The sequence below is a fragment of the Lonchura striata genome, chromosome 3, assembly GCF_046129695.1.
Source record: "Lonchura striata isolate bLonStr1 chromosome 3, bLonStr1.mat, whole genome shotgun sequence".
Taxonomy (NCBI): domain Eukaryota; kingdom Metazoa; phylum Chordata; class Aves; order Passeriformes; family Estrildidae; genus Lonchura; species Lonchura striata.
This window is the reverse complement of record NC_134605.1, coordinates 68,722,820-68,744,242: the sequence shown is the minus strand read 5'-3', so window position 1 is coordinate 68,744,242 and position 21,423 is coordinate 68,722,820. Positions and strand designations below refer to the sequence as shown.

Genomic DNA, 21,423 nt, shown 5'->3' with positions numbered 1-21,423 from the left:
GTGAGCTCACATAAGTGAGAAGTCAATCTCAAATCAGTGTCTGCACGTCTGCTGCAGAACTTGCTTCCAGTGAGAGTGTCAGTGACTCTCATTCTACTATGCTTGAGTATGGGAAAGCAGTTTCCAAACTGGCATTGTTTTGATGTCTGGCTATAGGAAATAATTTAGGAAATAGTAATGCCTTGCACATTGATCGTTGAAGGGGGAATTTTGAAGAGCAGAAGTCCATGATGGCTCTTCATTGAGAATCAGTCTTACTTGGATACCCTTTTTCAGTTGCAGGTTTGGTTCCAGGTTAAAACTTAGCTATGAAATTAGTGTTCTCAAATAATTGAATTGCTAACTTAGCGAATTTTGACTTACTGAATGGCTGCAATACATGTAGTGATAACCATTGAAATACTACTTTTAAGGTTGATTTTGTTTCTTTATTCAAGTGTGGGTAGATATTGTTTGTCTGAATTAATGACAATTATATGGATCAAAAAATAAAGAGGGAAGAAATACATGAGTTAGACTTGTAGTGAACTTAATCTACTTGGTACAAAGTAGTCCCAGATGTTCTTCCTTAGCTGTGCTTTAAACAATAGAACATGCCAAATAGTAAGGTCATCTTGTTTAGATGATGTTGGATCAAATCCAGCCTTTCTTTAGTTTTCTGTACTTAGCTTTAAAATGCAGACACAGGCCAGTATCCCTGCAGAACTTCTCCCTCATGTGACAACCCTTTGTTAGCCTATGTATGCTTCTAGAGCAAGCCTAGCATCCTGCCTTTTTAAAGGTTGTGGGGTTTTCTTTAGTGCTGCTCTAGACAGATCAAATTATGAGCTGGCCCTTTATTTCTGTAAAGGCTGATTGCGGTGTTTAGTGTGTGCTTAGCTATGGTTTCTGTAGTGTGGTAGTGAGGACTTGAGCAAGCTGTGATATGCAAAGGTCTTGTGCAACTGCGGATTTCAGCCATGGTACCAAAATACCAGCTGTAGCACCAACAAGCATGACAGGACTTTCTTTGCATTCTGGGCTTTGCACTTAACACACAATAGCGCACCGTTTGTTCTGTACTAACCCCTCACTGAACTACCAAACTTGTTACATCTTCCTCTGCTAATATGCATCTGGAGTGTGGAAGGACATTTCCCTGAAATGCGTGCACAGAACTGCACCACAGCAATACCTAAAGAAAATGTCACCTGCCTGCAGAAGGCTGAGGTTTTGACTGTCTGAATGGGTAAGAAGCTTGTGAAGGCTGAGACGTATGCTCTTGCCAAGCCTAAGATAGTTACATGCCCATTAATACTTGGACAAGTACAAAATCAGATTTGTAGTAACGTACAAATGGGGTTAGTACAGCTCAGCATGAGAGAACTCTTCATCACCTTTCCCAAATGCAATGTCAGACTCTGGGTGTTTATTTAATGGCAGATAAGATGTCAGTAGGGATGCTGGAATGGTCTGAACAATCTAATACATAGTTCAATTTACAGGAGGAGTGGCTGGCCAACTTAGGCTGGTGTGCTGTAGCCAGAGAAAACTAAATCCTTTAGTTTTCTAACTCTTAATAGCAAAATTGTATGATTTTTCTAGGAGCATTTAAGAGATAGTTATAATACAAACTATTTCACTCTTTGCGTTTACCAGCCTTTTTAAGGTGAGCAGCCACTTGCATTTTCATGTACATTTGAGTTTTAGGAACAGAGCTCACTCCAGTCAATGACATAAGTATAGAGATGAGTAAAGTGTGGGACTTGAGCTGAGCACTCAAAATAACCTTTTTAATTTGATGTGGAGATTTGAGTGTCTGTGCTGTCATGTCTATGTTTGCAGGAAAGCATTTCATCAAGGATTCCTAACTGGGGTAAACCTTACTTTGATTTTAAGTATCAGTTATATCACTGAATTTCTAAATTAATCAGTTGTGCATTGACTGTGAGGGTTTTTTCCATGGATAGGTTTTTCTTAATCTGTGTTCTGGTTTAATCATATATATAAATATTACTATTCTGGTGTACTTTAAATGGGAAAGTCCTCAATTTGTTTCAAAAGGCATTTTCTTGAATGAACTAATTAATTGAGGGAGAAGTTAAGGTATTTGCTGACTGTTTAGAAAGGCTAAAGAATATGTGGATGCTTTAATTATACATGTAACAGAATCTGAAACTTCAGCTTCATGAACAGACCAGTTTTCTAAGGGAAAACACTGGTAGCTGCAGAGAAAGTGTGTTGGTGGAATTAACAGTTGAGTGCTCAGTCCTGGCGTACAGCTGCAGACAGGACTTCTGCAGTGTCAGTAAAGGGTGAGAGGTCTGCCTCCTGAAGAAGGATTAGGCTGACAGTTTTATATGGGCAAGCTGAGCTTGCTTGGTGATGAAAAATTGACAAATTTTTTGTGCTCCTAGCTCCTGCAGTTATTCCAGCTCTACTGATGGGCAGCTTAGTTTTATGCTGGGTTAGTAAATCTCTTGGATCATGACATCTCTCAGGACAAGAGCCAGCACAAACCTGCAGGTGGAATATGCTGTGGGCAGAGAGAAGTAGGACAGCTGGCAGTCTTGCAATTTTGTGACGTCAGGAAGCTGTATTTGTTCCTGTCTTATTTATAGAAAAATTGACTACATTTAATTCTACTAATCTGGTGTAGACTGAAGTGACAACTGAAGTAGTTTTTTTGCAAGTCTGTCATTTCTCTTGAGTACTTGAGAAAGCCTTTTGGCTTAATTTGAGCCCTTGACTTTTGTTTATTTTTTTCAGGCTCTTTGTAGAATAATATTTCAATTTTTTACTAATATTACTCAAAGTTCTACCATCATACCAAATTCTAGTACCGTAGCTACAGTTTGCACTGTATGAAAGAATTCTGTGATCCTGGTTGGTCGAAGAGGAATTCAGGCCATTGAAATATATTTTTAGCTTTTCAGTTAAATTATGCACTTGACCCTTAGCTGATCAATTAAAACATCTTAATGATAACTTACTAGTTTATTGCTGTAGTAGTTGCCAATAACTACTGTGGTAGGAGTGCATAGAGGTTCAACCTAAAGCATACCTTAAGTTACCAACATGTGGGATGCAGGATTTAAGGTTATCCTGACTCACCTGGTTAGAAGCTTGATGTTCCACATGCAGCAGATCATGGTAACAGATTTTGAGGACTACTGAGCCATCAAAGCAAAGAGTGGAGTATTACTGTATTGTGAGAGTCAGTCCTTGTATGAAAACTCTTCCCATTTTGTGCTCTCGGATCCACTAACTCGGGACTCTGGTCTTGTTTGGGCTTTTTACTTGGGGCTCCAGCAAGCTTTGGTTTGTTTAACCTGCTGCTTGTGCTCTTCTGTAATTTCTTCACAGGATTGAGTGGGACAAACTTCTGGAGAATGTGCATTGTTTGATCATAAGTGTGACAAAAACTGACAAGCAGGAAGCTTATGTACTCAGGTAAGGCATTGGCTCATTCTTTTAGTCCCTAGGAGGGAAAAAAAGTGAAAGCTGTCATATGTGATTTGCTTGGCTGAGAATCCAATTTTGGGTTGATGGCCACAGCTTGCAGGGATCTCTTCATAGTTCTGTTTCTCTTTTCCTTTAACCAGAATGATGGACAGAGCTGTGGTGGCATCACTTAATTTTATCCATGGGTCAATAAGTGTCCCTAATACAGAATTTCAATATTATTTCAGCAGAATAGGCTATAGGTGTCACTTATAGATCAGCAAAAAACCCTTATTGTTAGATCAGCCTTAATTGCACATAATACAATCAAGTGGAACAACTCTTGCAGCTGACCTAAGGGTATCTGTAAAACTGTAGCTTTCCTGGAACCCTGGAATTTGTTATGTGTGCTGCAGTTAGTTGTAAGGACACTACTTTTGCCATGTGTTTTTCATCTTGCAAAATACTTTCTTGCTTTTAGTACATGAGCTTTACAGACACATTTGACATTCTCTGGTTTACTTCAGATTACAAATACTGAAGTTTTTGTACTCTAAAAGACTGCCTTGAGGGCTAGGTTGTGCTAAGAGCAAGATGGTAAAAGAAACTGTTCAAGTCTTGTTTCTTCAAGCTTCATATATTTAAAACAAAATTCTGGGAAGTGTAACAAATTGCACTGCATCCTGAATGAATTTTAACCGTGATTTTGAATGTGTAAACAGCATTCCAAATCGAGTTACTTAGGCTAATTTTTACTCCATTGTTCAGTTACTTGATGAAAAGATACTTGCTTAGAGTGTTTAAATGTTCTGGATGTGATATCAATGCCTATCTCCAGTTCAGCTGGGCTGTAGTTAAGTATCTGACTTAGTTTATATATACTTAATTTCTGTATCTTACTTATAAGGCATATCATATAGCTGTGCCTATGTACCCACTTCACAGCATGTTTGTATTTCTCAGATAGTTTGAGGATATCTAATGTGCCTTTTCCTGTAGTGTGACAGCTCTGTAATATCATGCTTGGAGCAGGTGCTTGTTTTGGGAAATGGCAACAGCTCTCAAATGTTAGCTGCATTCTATTGATTTGATCTGTTTGCTAAGTATGTTTATGCCATATGCTGAGTGTTCACTTAGAGTAATGCATTTGGTTGGGATAAGGACCAAGACCTAACAACTCCCTCCTGGATTGTTTTATGTAGAGCACTTAATATATTCTTAACACCTCTTTTACAGTGAGAGTAGCATGTTTGTCTCCAAGAGACGTTTCATTTTGAAGACGTGTGGTACCACCCTCTTACTGCAAGCACTGGTTCCCCTGTTGGAGCTTGCTAGGGAGTACAGTGGGTTTGACTCAATTCAGGTAAGGTGTCAGAAGTCTTCCTTGGAATGTACAAGAAGCTTTTTGCTTCTATTTCAAATGTACTCTTTTTATTAATATTCTGAAACTTGGACATTTATGTATGCTTCCCATAATGGGAAGACTAATGTAAGATTGCTCTGCTGCAGCAGTTGTCCTTTTGTTTGTCTCTTGGTAGGTGATAACAAACAAATTATATTGAGCTGAGTAAGAGTAACTGTGTCCATGCTGTCTAGTGGAGAGCAAGTTTATAAGTAAGCTGTCTCCTGAAGCTTAGAAATCCAAGTAGGGATAACTGAAGATTGTGTTTCTGAAATGGGAATACAGGTAGCAGTGTTTTGACAATGAAAACTTAGGTCCTGTGAAAGTTCATGATAAATGCTTGCATTTTTCTAAATTCTTAGATTCAAGGTGGATGGGTAATACTCAATACCTAAGATGCACCTTTATTTTTCAGAGCTTCTTTTATTCACGTAAGAATTTCATGAAGCCTTCCCACCAGGAGTACCCACATAGGAATTTCCAGGAAGAAGTAGAGTTTCTTAATGAAATTTTCCCAAGTAAGTTGGTGAAACTTCAGCAAAGTTGGGTGAAGGGTTGATGTTAAGTGATAGGTGATGAGTAGTACAATAGGTACAGGCTGCCAGGCCAAGAATACAGCAGTTCTTGCATGAAAGTCAAAAGCTATAAATACTTATTCTCTGGATTTCTGATACTAGCTTGCCAAGATCAAAATTTAAATTACACTAAGCTTGACATTTAGCACCTTGTCTAAATTCGGGTCATCTTCCGACTGCCAATCACTGTGCAGAATTCTGAAAGCCATATTAAAAAGCTAGGATAATAATTTAAAGCAAGTAATACTCTGAAGAAAAATGTGGGCTTTTTTCAGAGACGTTACTATGCTAAAACATGAATTTAAGCATTTAATTCAGTTTAAGACTACAAGAAGAATCTTAAATTTTAAAGTGGCAGGTTTTTGAAGGAACACAGAAGCTGTGGTACTCATCAAAGTTACTAGAAAATAAATTATAATAATAAATACATTTAATAGAGGCTTTAAGAGTACCAGGGTTTCTCTCTGTGCATACCTATACTGTAATATCAATTTCCTGATAGTAGTCGCTTAGCTGGGGTGTCCAGACCCATTTCTGAGGAAGCTTGCTTTTCTGGTTATTAACTTTGTATCCCTGAAGTTAAATGCCTGTTTATTTGATACAGCTGCTGACTGCATCAGTGAACTTCATAGGGTTCTGTGAAAGGCCCCTGTCTTTAAATAGAAATAAATATAATATTTTGCATAAATGTTCATAAATGTGGTATGTTAACTGGAGGCTTTTTGTCTTATCTAGATGGAGCAGCTTATTGCATGGGGCGTATGAACTCTGATTGCTGGTATGTATGTGAAGAGTTTGAAGTCTTTACAGTAGAACTTGGTGCTGTCAATATGTGTTACATATTTGGTTTGTGCTTTTTGTAGGTACCTGTACACCCTGGATTTCCCAGAGAGTCGGATATCCAATCAGCCTGATCAGACACTGGAAATTCTGATGAGTGAGCTTGACCCAGTAGTTATGGACCAGTTCTACATGAAAGATGGTGTTACTGCAAATGATGTCACTCGTGTATGTTTGCTTGAAAACTCAGCAGTTTGGGGAATGGTGGAAATTGGGCAACAAAATGCTTCCTTCACTTAACGCTTAATACAAGGTTTATTTTGTGGTAGGAGAGATGTGGTAGAAAGTGTCAGGTTAATACTTTGGGAGGAAAATGGATTTAAGAGTATTTTGGGGAATATAACTTCTTGTTTTCGATGCCCTTCCTTCAGTGAAAACTGCAATAAGCAGTGATTTGGGTGATGAGAAGCTTTTACTCTGAGGAATGTAGGAGTAGGAATAAAACCAGAATTTGAGTAACTTTCAAGGATGTAGAGTATGAGGAGTAAGGCTTAGACTGAAGATACAGAAAGCAAAGGTTAAGTAGGTATCGAAATCAGGGTTAAATCAGGGAGCCATTGGATGAGGGCAAGGGCAGATTTAGGGTCTAAGCATAACTTGATGGGTTTGCTCCTTTATCCAGATGGGTAAGTCATGTGGCATGAACAAGATTTCCTGACAAGTACACTGACTTCATCTTGTTTTCCATCTTAGGCTTTGATTTTCACACTGTATTTGCTATTGAGATTTGGCTGTAGCTCAGGTACTGTGTGGTAAATCAAAATGCTTGGGATTGAACTTCTGCCTAGGGTATAAACTAGTATATCCTTACTCTGGAATAAATGTAAACAGCCTTCACTTAGTGGATAGTGGTTGAAGAGAAGCTCCACTTTGCATTTCAGCAGCAAAAGTAAATATGTTTTGGAGTTCTAAGCTGTTTCCTTGTCCTGCATGGGTGCAGCTGGGCTCTGTAAGAGGCAGTGTGATAGCTTGCCTGCAGCTTGTCACTGCTATTGATATAGTGACAGGATGCAAACCAAGGTCATCTGCAGTGATACATGTAATCAGACTGACTTGTAATTGGGAGAATTCTGGTATCCTCTTTGCTAAATAGATGTTCATTCTGCCTTTGAGGTAAATCTAAACAAATGTTATAAGGATGCATGATAAACAGAGTTGTTTAACTTTGTTTCAGATGAGTGGAATTCGTGACCTGATACCAGGTTCTGTTATTGATGCTACAATGTTCAATCCTTGTGGGTATTCAATGAATGGGATGAAATCAGATGTAAGTTTTATACTCATTAATAATTAGCATTGGCAAATAAAAATAAATAAATATTTGGGGGTAATAATACCTTATTTTTTTTTTTTTCAGGGAACTTACTGGACTATTCACATCACTCCAGAACCAGAGTTTTCTTATGTTAGTTTTGAAACAAACATAAGTCAGACCTCTTACGATGACCTGATTAGAAAAGTTGTAGAGGTTTTCAAGCCAGGAAAATTTGTGACAACCCTCTTTGTTAATCAGGTGAGTTTTCTTGCATTAGCTTATCAGCTGATGAAATACATATAGACACAAATGATGCAAGGCTAGAGATTTTTACTGGAGATTAACAGGTTAGAGTTTGCCTCTATAGTTGAGTGGTATTTTCTTTGGAAAGTAAAAATCCTCTTCAGTTGTGCTATGATATGTACTAAATCTGATCTTCAGAAGACTTCAGAAACAGTAAGATGCAGCATCCCAGTCCCAGAGTTCTACTGACATCTTATGTAGTTCTGTATAGGCAGAATTTCTTGCCTTGGCATTTTTCTGGATTTGCCTGCAACTGTCAGTTGTAGAACACCTGCTCTTAATAGCTTTGCTCTCAGCTAATAATAGATCCACAAAATTATTTGGGTTGGAAGGGACCTTAAAGATCATCTATTTGCTATCCCCTGCCATGGGCAGAGACACTTTCCAGAAGACCAGGTTGCTCAGAGCCCCATCCAGCCTGGTCTGGAACACTGACAGGGGATGGGACATCCACAGCTTCTCAGGGCAACCTGTTCCAGTGTCTTGCCACCCTCACAATGAAGAATTTTTTTTTACCCCTGATAGGTAGTTTAAATCCACCCTCTTTCAGTTTAAATCTGTTACCACTGGTTCTACCACTACATGCTCTGGAAAAAAGTCCTGCTCCAGCTCTTGCCAGTACCCTGCAGGTACTGGAAGGTGCTTTAAAGGTCTCCCCAAAGCCTTCTCTTCTCCAGGCTGAATAACCCAAATTCTCTCAGCCTGTGTCCATAGGAGAGGTGCTCCACCCCCATAATTGTTCACAGAACAGCAGTACCATGTTTAGGGAGCAGAATTACTGCTTGGGGATGGAGCTTTCTGCACCACTGTCAGGAAGAGTTTCAAAACATGCTAAGTAATAACATATGAAATGCAGTGTGCTGATCCATCTCTAAATGACAGTTTTAAAAGTAACTTTCCCTTTTTTGTTTTCTAGAGCTCTAAATGTCGCACAGTGTTTTCCTCTGCCCAGAAGATTGAGGGGTTTAAACGTCTTGATCACCAGATTGCCCAATTCAGTGATTATAATTTTGTTTTTACCAGTTTTACAAAAAATCGCCAGCAACAGCACAGTTGATTAAGAATGAAGAAAAAGCGCAAAAAGAAATCCCATAGAGAAGGTGGTGGTTGCTTTCTAGTTAATGATTCAGGGGGCCATGCTTTCCACTCCCACCACCTTGTAGTTGTGGAAAGCCCTAGGTGTAATCATAGTATAACCATTTTGAATTGTATGCATTATTATATCAAGGAGTTAGATATCTTGCATGAATGCTCTCTTCTGTGTTTAGGTACTCTATGCCACTCTTGCTGTGAAATTGAAGTGCATGTAGAAAAATCTTACTGTATGAAACTTTACAACACTTGTAAAAATGATTCAGGTAGAATTACACACAGTATAGTTTTTCTCCAAGTATCACCAAAAATTCCCCACAGACAAGGCTTTCGTCCTCATTAGACTTCAGCCTCAACCTACTCACTGAGGACAGTTCTCTTAAATTGTCACACTTTTTTTTTTTTTTTTAAATCTATGTTGTGATTTCAATCTAAAACAGTTTTTGATGAACTTCTATGATTTCTAATGAAACTGATTACTAATTAACACTTTCATGTTTGGAGAAAGTTCTTAAAACAGTTAAAAATTGTTTTGCTACTACAGGTGGTGGTTGATTTATTTTTAAATCAGACTGACTTTTCATGCTCTAAAAAAGCTTCTAGGAATTTGCTCAACTCTCCTGTAGAACTGGGCTAATGCATCGGTGTTTCACCTTTAGTAACTTGGGTATCGGTACTAGTGCAGGCTAAATTTTGTCTCACCTTAATGGTCATTTGTCTGTCCACATCCCCGAGCTGTCACACTGCCACACAATGGCAGAATTTGATGAAGGTCCAAGACTTGATAGGGGAAGGGCTGAGCCAGGCTTCAAGTGCTTTGGCATAATTGTGTGACAGCTTTGTAAAGTGCAAGTTGATATTGGCAGCAGGCATTTTCTGTCCTAATCACCTGTTATGTCAGAACAGGAAGCTGGTGCTCCTGAGCCCCTGGCAGGTAGGGCTAGTGGAGCAGTTGAATTTGCCAGTCTTGAGTGCATTTATTGGTTTGGATTATTCTCAGTAAAACTTGTGACCTGCCACTTCGGACTGTAAAGAGTGCTTCTAAACTGGTCCAGTGTCACTTCATTTTGTCGTTCCAAGCAAAGCTAATGCCTCTGTCTTGTGACAGTCCTGTGACATTGTTGTGCATGTGACTTATGTTGTACTTGATTGTTGTGACTTCATCTATTTTTTCCTCCTAATTGCTAAGGTGGTTCCTCTTACTGTGACTTGAGGGCATTAAGTGAGGGTATAGAAAAAGAACTGTCTGGGACACCTGGACAGAAGTGAAGAAGAATGCTATTCATGGAGCATGAATAAGAGTGTAATTCAAAGTCACTTTAATGAATATTGACTAAAATGCAGGCTTTGAAAGGTTGGCACACTTTCAGCTGTTTCTTTGCAAATATTGGGATTTTAACAGCTGTGAGACCAGCATGTAAACAACAAAATTGAGATTATTTTTCCCCTCTTGTCCTTGCAATGTTTTGACTCTTCCTGGTTTGATGCAATGGTTCTTTTGTTCCTTCTGTATTTATAAATGAAGCACTTTTTCAGTGCTTCTAAACTAAAGTCTGCTTGGTTAGGAATCAAGTGGTTGGAACATTTTGATTTTTTTAAAAGCACATTATTGATGTTCTTTACCAATGTTATCAATTACATGCTGTAAATGGCATTAATGCTTTTTGGTGTTAATATTGAGGACCAATATTTCAATGGGGTTTTTTTTGTTCTTGCATTGTCCCAATTGTTCTGACTTTTTTTGGCTTGAGGTCCTTTAAGTAGACTGAAGATCCCTTTTTGAGTAATACTGAAAGAATGCGTCTTACAAAAAGAAGCATAAGCCTCGTCTATGAAAATGAAAGCTGTTGAATGGGTTATTGAACTATCTGGGTGATCAGGATGGGGGGAGTATGGTGTTTATAATTTCTGTGGTGTTAGACTTTGATCATTTAAAAATATCTGTACCACAACTTAACGCTTCAATAAAAGTTCGCTTAAATTGTTTGTAGTGATGATCTAGCAATTCTATCCTTCACTCTCTTCATTCTTTATGGTACCAGATTGTTTAATTCTGAAATAGACTTGTGTCCTTACTGTCCTAATTTGCACTGCTCCTGTAGGGGATGTGTCTCAACACACTGGCAGTTTAAAATGCAGCAGCATGTCAATTTAAGCCAAGTGAAAATGTTATGCTGTTCTTGAAACTAAAACTGTTTTTCTAAATGAACTCAAAATTTTGTTGTCTACATTTAACCTGTATTTTTTTCTTGAGCATTAAGTATTTTGAAATAGCTTTCTGAATTAAGACAGCTGCTTCTAAGTTACAAACTGGCATACATTTATGCACTTAAGCTTAGACTGTCTTTGAGAGTTCAAGGTGAGATTTATCTCTTAAGGTAAAGTAGGCAGATACCTAATCTAGATAGTAACCTAGACCACAAGCTAGAGGCTAGCAATGTCAGTGCTAAGCAGATGCAGCCAGCATGATTGAAAAGTCACTGAGTTCATGTGACAAGTCCCTACAGGAAGAGCAGCTTCAGTTTAATCACAACTGCAAAGCTCCAGCAGTGCTGATATCCCCCAGAGTCACCTAAGTATCGTGTTGGTATTGGAGGTCTAAACCTTTAAATTTAGTCACCCAGAGCCTTACCTGTGATGTTACATATCTCTAATGGTGTTCTGGAAAGTAAATAGTAACTTGTAGTTATTTCCAGTATGTAAGACTTTTTAAAAAGCCTAACAAATTCTGTGAGAATAAAAAATTCCAATTTGCAGCATCAAGAGATCATGTTTTAACATTGTCAGTCATGACAAATTAGCAGTAATCTACCTCTGAAGGGTACTTATGGAGCTGGTGAAATAGCTTGTCAAACCACTTTTAATTATTTAGTAGCTGTCCTGGTTAACTGGAAAGGTCCCAGTTTGCTGGAGGGGTAGCAAATGGGATGCCCACCTACAAAAAGGACCACAAGGAGGATCTGGCAGTCTTGTTGCTAGGGAAGGTCATGGAGCATGTGATACTGAGCACCCACACAGCATACACAGGGCCAGCATGTGTTTGTGAAAGACTGGTCTTTCACAAGCCCTGTTTTGTCATTGACCAACCTTCTCATCTATGTCAAGCTGACCTGCTCAGTGGCTAAGGGGAGGTGGATGGTGTCTCTCTGGACTTCAGTAAATTCTTAGATGCCATGTCACAGCATACTGGAGAAACTGGGTGCACTGTTTGCTGAGTGAAAAAAACAGGCTGGGTCATCAGACCCAGAGAAGGGGGTGTGTGCCACATCCAGCTGGTGGCTGGTCACCAATTACGTTCTCCAGGGCTCAGTGTTGTGGTTGCAAAGCTGGTGGTGTCTCATCCAGTGGCAGGGGGGATCTTTTAGGTTCCTTCCCATCCAAACCATTCTATGATTCCATATTAGACTGTGGGGATGGAGGGGATGGGCAGACTGAAGGTAGCATGATAGGGGCAGGGAAGAGCATAGAGCAGTTCTGTGCCTGAGCACTCTCATGTCTTTCAACATGGGGCAGAAAGGGAGATGCTGATGCCACTGCTGGTACCGAGCCACTTGAATAGGCACTAAAAAGCAGTGTTTTTCAATCCTAGATCTTTACTGTGGTGTGTTGATGCCAAAGAGATGACACTGCTCTGGTACTTACATCTGGGTGGGATGACTACTGGCTGTCAGTCTGGGTTCTGCTTTGGTGGTGCAGGATAATGTGTTGGCAGAAATGTTGAAGCTTGCCAACTGGGATTGTGTAAACGCAGGTTTCCCTAATAATAATCCCAAGAGCAATGCCACCAATACCGAAATGTCCAAGGTCAGAAGTAATGCTGAGTATATGCTCCCAAGGTGTGGAGTTCTCCCAAACTATTTCAAGTTAATTGTTCCACTTTGTTCTATTGCTTGTTATACTTACATTGTACTTACTGCATACTATACACTTACAATACTGCTGTTAGATTTTAAAAAATTAAGCAGGCCCTAGAGAGTCTTGTTTCTGCAGCTGCCTGAAAGCCATATCTTTATATAAATTTTACATTCTCAATAACATGCTTAGTTCTGCCTTTGGCAACTACCATTAATTTTAAATATATGTGTACAAGTGAAATATGTACAGTCACTTTTAGGAGCAGATCAGACACATGAATACCATAAACTCAGCATTTTTCATTCCTGGATTAGCCAGAACGTGAACACACATTTTTGTAGCATGTAGTTCCTTATGCAGGCACTTTGCCTGATCCCTGACTCTAAATTATGTCATTTGTAGCCTTGCTGTTATTTTCCACTCATCTTTTTCTAGTTTATATTTATCCTCTCAGTCCATCACTCTAAATTATTCTTAAATACTAAGATTTCAAAATAGCATATAATGGGCTAAATAGGCAGATGCCCATTTAAAGACAGAAAATCACAGAATTATTTGGGTTGGAAGGCACCTTAAAGATCATCTGATTCCAACCCCCCTGCCATGGGCAGGGACCCCTTTCACTAGACTGACTTGCTCAAAGGTCCTTCCACCCTGGCCTTGAGCACTTCTAGGGATGAGGCATCCTCAGCTTCTCTGGCAACCTGTTCCAGTGTCTCACCACCCTTGCAGTAAAGAATTTCTTCCTAATACCTAATCCACACCTTTGCTTATTCAGTTTTAAGCCATTCCCCTTTGTCCTGTCACTACATGCTCTTGTAAATACTCTCCCCATCTTTCTAGTAGGCTCCCTTCAGGTACTGGAAGGCTGCAGTTAGGTCACTCAAAGCCTTCTCTTTTCCTGGCAGTAAATCCAAATTTTTACAGCCTTGCCTCACAGGAGAGGTGACACATGACTAATTGCCTTGATATCCCTCCTCTGGACTTGCTCCAACAGGTCCATGTCCTTCCTGTGCTGGAGGCCCCAGAGCTGGTGCAGCCCTGCAGGTGGGGTCTCACCAGAGCAGGGCAGAGGGGCAGAATCCCCTCCCTTGCCCTGCTGGCCTTTGGATGCAGCCCAGGACACGTTTGGCTTTCTGGGCTGTGAGTGCACATTGCCAGCTCCTGTCCAGCCTCTCATCCACCAGCAGCCCAAAGGCCTTTTGGGAGGACTGCTCTTGATCTCTTCATCCTCCAACCTGGACTGATGACACAGGTCCAGCACATTGCACTTGATCGTCTTAAACCTCATAAGATTCCCACAGACCCATTCCTCAAGCTTGTCCAGGCCCCTCTGGATGGCATCCCATACTTCAGATGTGTCGACTGCACCACTCAGTTTTGTGTCACCTGCAGTTTTGCAGAGGGTGGAGGGTGCACTCAATCCCTTCATCCATGTCATTAAAGAAAATATTAAATAAAACTGGTCCCAATATGAACATCCAATATTGCCCTCTGCATTAGAAAGGTGTGAAGTTGTGTGCAATACGATGCAAAATAACTCACACAGTTATACTAAGATTAAAAGAGCAAAAGGAAGTAACTTTTATTTCTGACCTCACGATATATAGAACTCTAAAAGTGACAGTGGATTGGAGGATGAAATTGCCACTTCTCCAACTACACTGGTCAAACCAATAGTCCATCAATTCTCTCTTCCTACAAAGAAGAATACAAAACTCATTATTTACATGAACAGTGTGTGCGAACTCTAGTAGAAATATGTAAACATCAGAAGGTATAGAAATTTTTTAAAAGAACTAAAAAACTTTTAAAAGAACAGGGCAACAGTTCTGGCTTGAGTTTGCAAGGTGGCCAGAGAAATTGAGCTTTCAACTCTTATTTCCACTAGAACTGATCTTTTGGCTCCAGAGTCTAATTTCCATCTTAAATTTCATTGTTTTACTTTACTGGGCAAAACTAAGTATTTGGTAATTGTTTTACACTACTAAAACTGCTGCACCAACAAAGCCATAAAGCAACAAAGAAAAACCAACATAGGGTTGAACAGAGTTGAAAGTTGCAGTAACAGGACTAAGTTTCAGCTTCCTCTCTGTGTGTACAGGAATGACACAAATGTAACAGAACAAGACAAAATGTTCCAAACCCATTGTTGTTGCTCAGAAACTTGGAGTAATTTGGTGCCTCTTCATCATCTGCTTCTTCCAGAAGAGGCACTGGCCTCTGTGCCTGCCAGAGATTATTTATTGAAACACACCATATGACAGCTCCAACACACCAGCCACTGTAGCTTTACAGCCATCTCTAGTCCCTAAATTTGGACTTGCTTCTTTCAAAGAGGAACTTGCTAAGTACCTGTCAGCTTCACTAGATTCATCTTTAACCGCATTGACCTTAAAAGTTAAGAAATATTTAGCCAAATAAAAGATCAGATTTCAAATACAAAGTTAGAATCCAAGCAATAAAAAGGTAGATTAAACTAAAGGATTATTTCTTAGCTGCTGTGATATTTTGCAGCCGGAACCCCTAACAGCCTAGGCAGCAGTAACACTTGTATTCCATGCTATTTCAGGATGAAACTAAAATCTAACCAGCTGTGGTCTAATGATAACCCTATCCAAACTTTTTTTTTTTTTTTTTTTTTTTTTTGTTTTTGTTTTTGTTAAAGTTGTTTCTCTCCTGGTTTTATTTCATGGTTCTGTTCTAAAGCCAAGCTAGTTGCATTATCTTAGAGGAGAGGGAAGAATGTGTATTTATTCAATTATTGAACTATCCTCAATACTGTTAAAATATCCTGCAAGACATGTATCATCAGGTCTATTAATTGTATGTTCACTTGGTTAGGCTTGGAGACTTGTACTCTTTCTAGACTGCATTTTTCCTAAAGCCACATTATCAGCTCCTATAATGCTCTATCCAAACATTCTCTCACAGCCCAAATTTACCAGTTTCAAGGGTTCTTACAGACATGTATTTTTCAGATAGTGCAGAAGTTGTTTTTTTCATCTTATTTGATGCTCTAATATTTAATTGTTTCTAATACTCAAATCTTAGAATCTTATTTAGAGGGAAAATCTGATATAAAACCAAAAGTATTGATGAAGTTGCTGATTTAAATAAAGGCCTGATTTATTTATTTCCCTATACTGCTGGGAAATATGGGAGGGGCTTAGAGGAAGAGGACAGAAAAGTAAGAAAATTACTCATTCCCCTTACAGAAGGTATATTTTCCCTAATGTGCTGTAGTGAAAGCTGGTATATAGGAAGCAGATAAAGCTGCAAAGGCTTCAGGGTGTAATTGCTGAAGCTGCAGTGCCTACAACTGTGTCTCAGTGTCTACAACAGTACCTCAGTGCATACTGAGCATGAAGCTGATGGGGCTAGTAAAAGCAGAAAAGCAAACAGACAAACAAACAGTGTTGTAGTTGTCTGTGCTCTTGATTAATATTGGTTTTAATGTTAATATTTCATTGGTTCAGCTGTGCTTGCACTGGTTTTAGGCAGATAATAAATTGTAAATTCATAGGTTTTAATGTTCTAGCTTTAAGCATGGTAAAAAGTTCATTTGTAGTTGTACTATGTTGTTAAGTGCCACGACATGAAAAAGCTGAAGTTTATATTTGTGCCTTTCAGTTCTTCCATTTAGTGTGCTGCTACATAACAGGAAGATATATTTTCTGATTACCTGCTCTCTTAACATTGTAATCTCTTAAGTACTTCATTCCTGAAATATTTAAACTATGCAGACCACCCAGAAGGGCTCAGCAGAGACGTTTCAAGCCAGTAAATTTCTCTTCTACTGCTCACGTTACTATATCAAGCCATTGGTAAGAAATGAATCAACTGCTTGAAAAAGCTATCCTGTTTGATTTTTCACAAACAGAATAGTCCAGAGACACAGAAATAATATTTAAACCAGCTTTTACTCCTTTTTAAAGAATTGTAATCCTAGCTAGTCTTACTAAATTTGGGTAACTGCCATCTCATTGAGCCACTGCTCAATTTCTTGTAGTAGTCAAGGCAAATCAATAGACAAAAAAATAGATGGTTAAAGAAACAGATGTTCAGTCCATCCTGAATATCTCAAAATATTCAGTTTTTTCAGTTTGTGATGGCAACTGAAGAAATTTTTACAATCTCTATTACACATGTATTCCATGTGTAATACAGTTATATATTTAAATAATTATGCAAAACTATAAACGATGCCTAAAAAATAAGTAATTCTAGACTACTATTTTTGTAGCAGTTCCTTAAGTTTTATTTTTTTGGAATCCTTTATTTTCAAGATTGTTTAAGACTCCATAGGCACTTTGAATTATTTTGCAAATCTAACCAAATTGCACTCTAGCAGTGGAGCCTGAGCTCTGAGACTGTGGTGGGAAGTTTCTGTTGTTCCAGGAACCATACATCCCATACACTTTCTTAATGGGCCTCTAGCCATCCCCAGAAAGATATATTTTAATGTGTTCTGGAGTGAAATGGGAAGATTTTAAGTCAGGCCTTTTTGCAGATGCTGGATCATTCCTTCTGCTACCTCAGGGACCCCATTGGAATCAATGGAATGGTTACTTGTATGCTGAGAACAGAAATGTCACATGCGTCTCCCCTTTAAAAGGATGTTCTGTTCCATACAAAAAAAAAATCCATGCAAGATTTTACTGTACTGATAAGCAGCCTGGAATACACTTAAATCTGATGTAATCTGAAACCACACAGGAAGACAGACAACTCTCTACATGCTTTCAGGACCAAATGGGAAGGAAATATGACCTATAGATCTTCTAGAGACCTGGGCTGTTAGTGAGTCATGAGGACTGCATGTGGGAATGGAAGTGCTTACTCTTTTCACAATCCTGTAAGCCAGTTAATACAGCAATTTACTTCATTTCACAGAGGCACCAGTGGCAACTAGAATGTTAGAAAAGGTGGTAACATGGAGAGGCCGAGCACAATGATCCTTCATTTGTAGTTAACCCTAAATCCCCACAGTATTATGAGAATTCTTTTGATGAGACAATCTTAAGGCTACATAAGGAAAAAAATATATATTCTAAATCAGGTCAAGAGATTTGAACTACTCACCCTCTTCTGAGTAACCAAAATGACACTGATTAAAGACACAAGTGTAAAGATGGAATAGCGTAGAAGTTGAATATTTTTTGAAGCTTTTGCTGTCTCCAGCAGTGAAAATACTCATCATAAGTATCTCTTGTTTCAGTGCTGGATTAGGATTAGTTTTAAGTTCCTAAAATTCTTGAGCACAAATTCAGGGTTGTTGCCTGTTAATTCTGAGTTCATTAGAAAAACTGAAGAAAAAGAGAAATGTTGGCAGTGACCAGTGCTCCTGTCAGCAGTGCCAGTTCTGTAGCTCTTGCCAAGCACACAATCCCCTGCCCAGACTGGTCTAAAGCTGGTCTTTCCAGTAGTATCTTTCCATCTGGATTGCTCCCAAAAGGAAGATGACAGAAGGGTACTTGTAATGCTTTACCTTGCCTTTTCTGGTTTCCAGAGTGTTACTGGCTGGATAAGCTTAAAGGAACTGAAATGGTGCCAGATACACATCATTATGTGTTTTAGCACACTGAATACAAGGGAGAGCAAGTTTAAAGTGTTACTCTAGCTTCTGCAAGGGGAAAAACTCACCTGCTTCCAAAGGACTGGGCATTCTTTCATGCACAGTGGAAGTGTACAATATTATATAACTATTACTTAAAGACAGAAAGTTGGTTTACCATAATACCTTCTGAAAAATTATCCTCCTCAAAATTAAAGTATTTTTGCATCTTAAAATTGGTACCTGGTACATATGTATTTAAATGACAACATAAACTTCTGTTTGTCTTCTTTGCAAGGGGATTCTGAGCCCATGATAGATGTTAATGATTGACCTTATGGCTAAGATTTTTAAATCTGCCATTTGGATGCCGTGTTCAATCCTTTAAAGAGGATAAAGCAAAAATATTGGATTAAAATACAGATATGACAGTATAAACTTAAGGGTATCTTCTCTTATCTCCTATAATTTTGATGCTAAATTACAGTATGAAGACCCTGGCAGATTAAGCAGTATTTAATAGCAATCTACTTTTAAAAATATAATGTAGCACATGTTCAGATGAATGTACTTCAGCATCAGTCACCATTCAATCAATAACATTTTATTCAGTATAAGCTACTCAGAATGCAAAAGCTGAAAAAAAAGTTATGAAATTAGCTACAAAAGAAGGTGTTAGAAGGTGATGCACTGGGGACCTAGTGCAACACATGCTTGTAAGAGCAGAAATAGGAACAGAAAGTCCTGAATTAATTATGTATAGAGGGTATTTATGTGTTGCTACTGACTGTAAAAGATGATCCTCACTCTAAAGAACTTGTCTTCAGAATCTCCAAGAGAGCAAATAAAGAGAGCTAAAAAAGTCAATGCATCAGAATTCAGTATTTTCCATTTTCATTATAGACTTGTATAACATGCCTCAAGTCTATCTACCATTTGTAAATACCTATGAGAAAATACAAATTATTCTCCTGTAAGAGCAGATTTCTGTGGAGAAAAAAAATAAAGATCAATTTAGCAGTAAGTGCTGCTGAGGCATTTTCAGACAGCTAATAACTCCTTCCAGAGCTGCCTAGGTCCAGTTTGGAATTTGAGCTGACAATTGTATCTCTCCCTTGATTGGTTGCCAGGAAGAAAACATCTATGCTTCACTGCAGGTGTAAGCAATAAAGGATAGTAAGGTCTTCAAGCCTTAAAGGTAATAGAACTTTAATTTTTTTTTTTTTAAATGCCTACCTGCTTTTTTAGGGGGAAAAAACCCAACAAATTAAAATTATTATTTTTAAAAAACAATCTGTCCTGATGTATGTTAGAAAAGTGTACATTCCTACATACTGAAAGTATGATGAGCTTACTGCAAGCTAAATGAGACAATTGTCAGTAGTGAGTTTATTTTCTTATGTAAAAGTGAAAATTTCATTTACAGCAGCTATAAAAGTATAGATAAACTCTTTCACACTTCACCTCCTGACCTGCATTTCTGACTAGCTTACAGAGACTGCCATTTCTTTGCTCTACTCATGCTTTGAGCCAGCTGGACATAAATAAGATCAGCTTCTTTCCAGAAATCGTGGCCACATTAGCACAGTTCTGAGCCCAAGCTAATGTATTCTGTTTCACAGCCAGCCTTATTAACTCAGGTTCAGCAGCACACAAATCACAGCTACACAGCTGCTACACTGGCTGGCTCAGGGCACAGGCAGAGTGAACCTGTCACTGTCTGCACCCATCCTTGTGGATGTACCCTCAGATGACCCTAGGCACTGTGTACTGTAACAAAAGCTAGTTTTAGGAATTAGTTCTCCAAGTAATTGCATTTTAATTGCATAATACAATGTATACTAGAAATGGAGTAATGAAATCTTACAGGATATGGTAACGTGAGTGTTTTTCAACATCACCACAGCAGTGTGCTGCCTAAGCTGGTCTATGAACTAACTTGAAAATAGAGGCAAGACATGTAGTCAGTGGGTCAGTGCATTGGATTTGAACACAACTCCTCAAAATTACTTTTCCGGTAGCTTTAAAGTCTTAAAAGTCACTCAAAATACTTTTCAGTCTTCCTACAGAGAATTCCCAAAGAGCTCAATAACAGCCTTTTCCAAGTACTGATCCCTTTGTGAGTAAAAGTAGTAATTGTAGGCATACCAAATGTCATGAAATGTTAAGTGACGGTGGGGACTTCACAGGGATTTTCACCTCTTGGATTTTTATCAGCTGTCATTTATCTACTCTGCTATATTCCTGTGCTCCTCTGTAGAAGAGACAGTGTAGTTAAATATCTGCAATTAGAAATAAAGCTGCTAAACACAATTTATTGCTCATAAAAAGTTTCACCTTTTGGATCTAGCTCACTCACTGTCTGCAGCAGTGGCCACAAAGTGAAGAACACAAATACCTATGGTGTGCTCCCAGCTGTCAGCTCAGTTATGTCCTTGGCCTGATAGGATTTGCCCATGTTATTATTCCCAGTGGATCACTCCTTCAAGTACTCATCCAATCTCCCATTGAGCTCATATAAATTTTTGCCTTTATAAATTTTGAAAAGAAATGTAACAAGTTTGCCAGCTTTTTGGTATGTCATTCTAAACCAAATTTGAGAGCCTAGAACAGGCATAAATTGAGACAGATCAAAGATCCACCTCACTAGTACCCTTGTCAGCTAAATCAGCCCACAGAGAATGCCTGGAAAAAGCAGCAGAACAGACAAGATTAGCATGCAAAGGTATTTCCTCATTCCCCGGCAATCTTTATCTCAGGAGTTTCTGAGACTCGGAATGGTTGCATTTCACCTGCCCTTCTACTATCCAGTCATGTGTTACATCTCACAACAGGCTTTCTTTTTTCGAAACCCAAAAATACAGTACCATCATCTAACTTCCATTCCTCACTTTCCATCTTTGATTTTAAAGGTTTTTTTTTCCTCAACAAATAATTTAGAAATATGTTTCATACTTCAAATTTCCATGAAAATGCACTAATAGTCACCCTTCACTTTGGAAACAGGCCATTTTCTCCTAACCTGTATGAACAACTTATTCCTTGGCAGTTAGTTTCTTTTAAGAGACACTGTCCATTGTAATCTATTATGCAAACAGATCTTTTTTTTATGCAAGTGCAT

The 21,423-nt window shown here is 38.7% G+C and overlaps 1 protein-coding gene across 2 annotated transcripts in view; it reads left to right on the top strand.

The window, feature by feature from the left end:
• AMD1 (adenosylmethionine decarboxylase 1) overlaps positions 1–21,423 on the top strand; it is a 34,479-nt gene that overhangs the window by 6,983 nt on the left and 6,073 nt on the right. The window contains exons 2-9 of one of the 2 annotated variants that reach the window (XM_021555518.3): positions 3,346–3,432; positions 4,660–4,786; positions 5,241–5,343; positions 6,136–6,178; positions 6,264–6,408; positions 7,415–7,507; positions 7,598–7,753; positions 8,715–10,876. In XM_021555518.3, the coding sequence (XP_021411193.1) occupies positions 3,346–3,432; positions 4,660–4,786; positions 5,241–5,343; positions 6,136–6,178; positions 6,264–6,408; positions 7,415–7,507; positions 7,598–7,753; positions 8,715–8,855 (895 nt within the window). In that variant the 3' untranslated portion in view covers positions 8,856–10,876. Of the gene's footprint in view, positions 1–3,345; positions 3,433–4,659; positions 4,787–5,240; positions 5,344–6,135; positions 6,179–6,263; positions 6,409–7,414; positions 7,508–7,597; positions 7,754–8,714; positions 10,877–21,423 lie in introns of those variants that run through there. The other variant, XM_021555519.3, reaches the window with a different exon arrangement.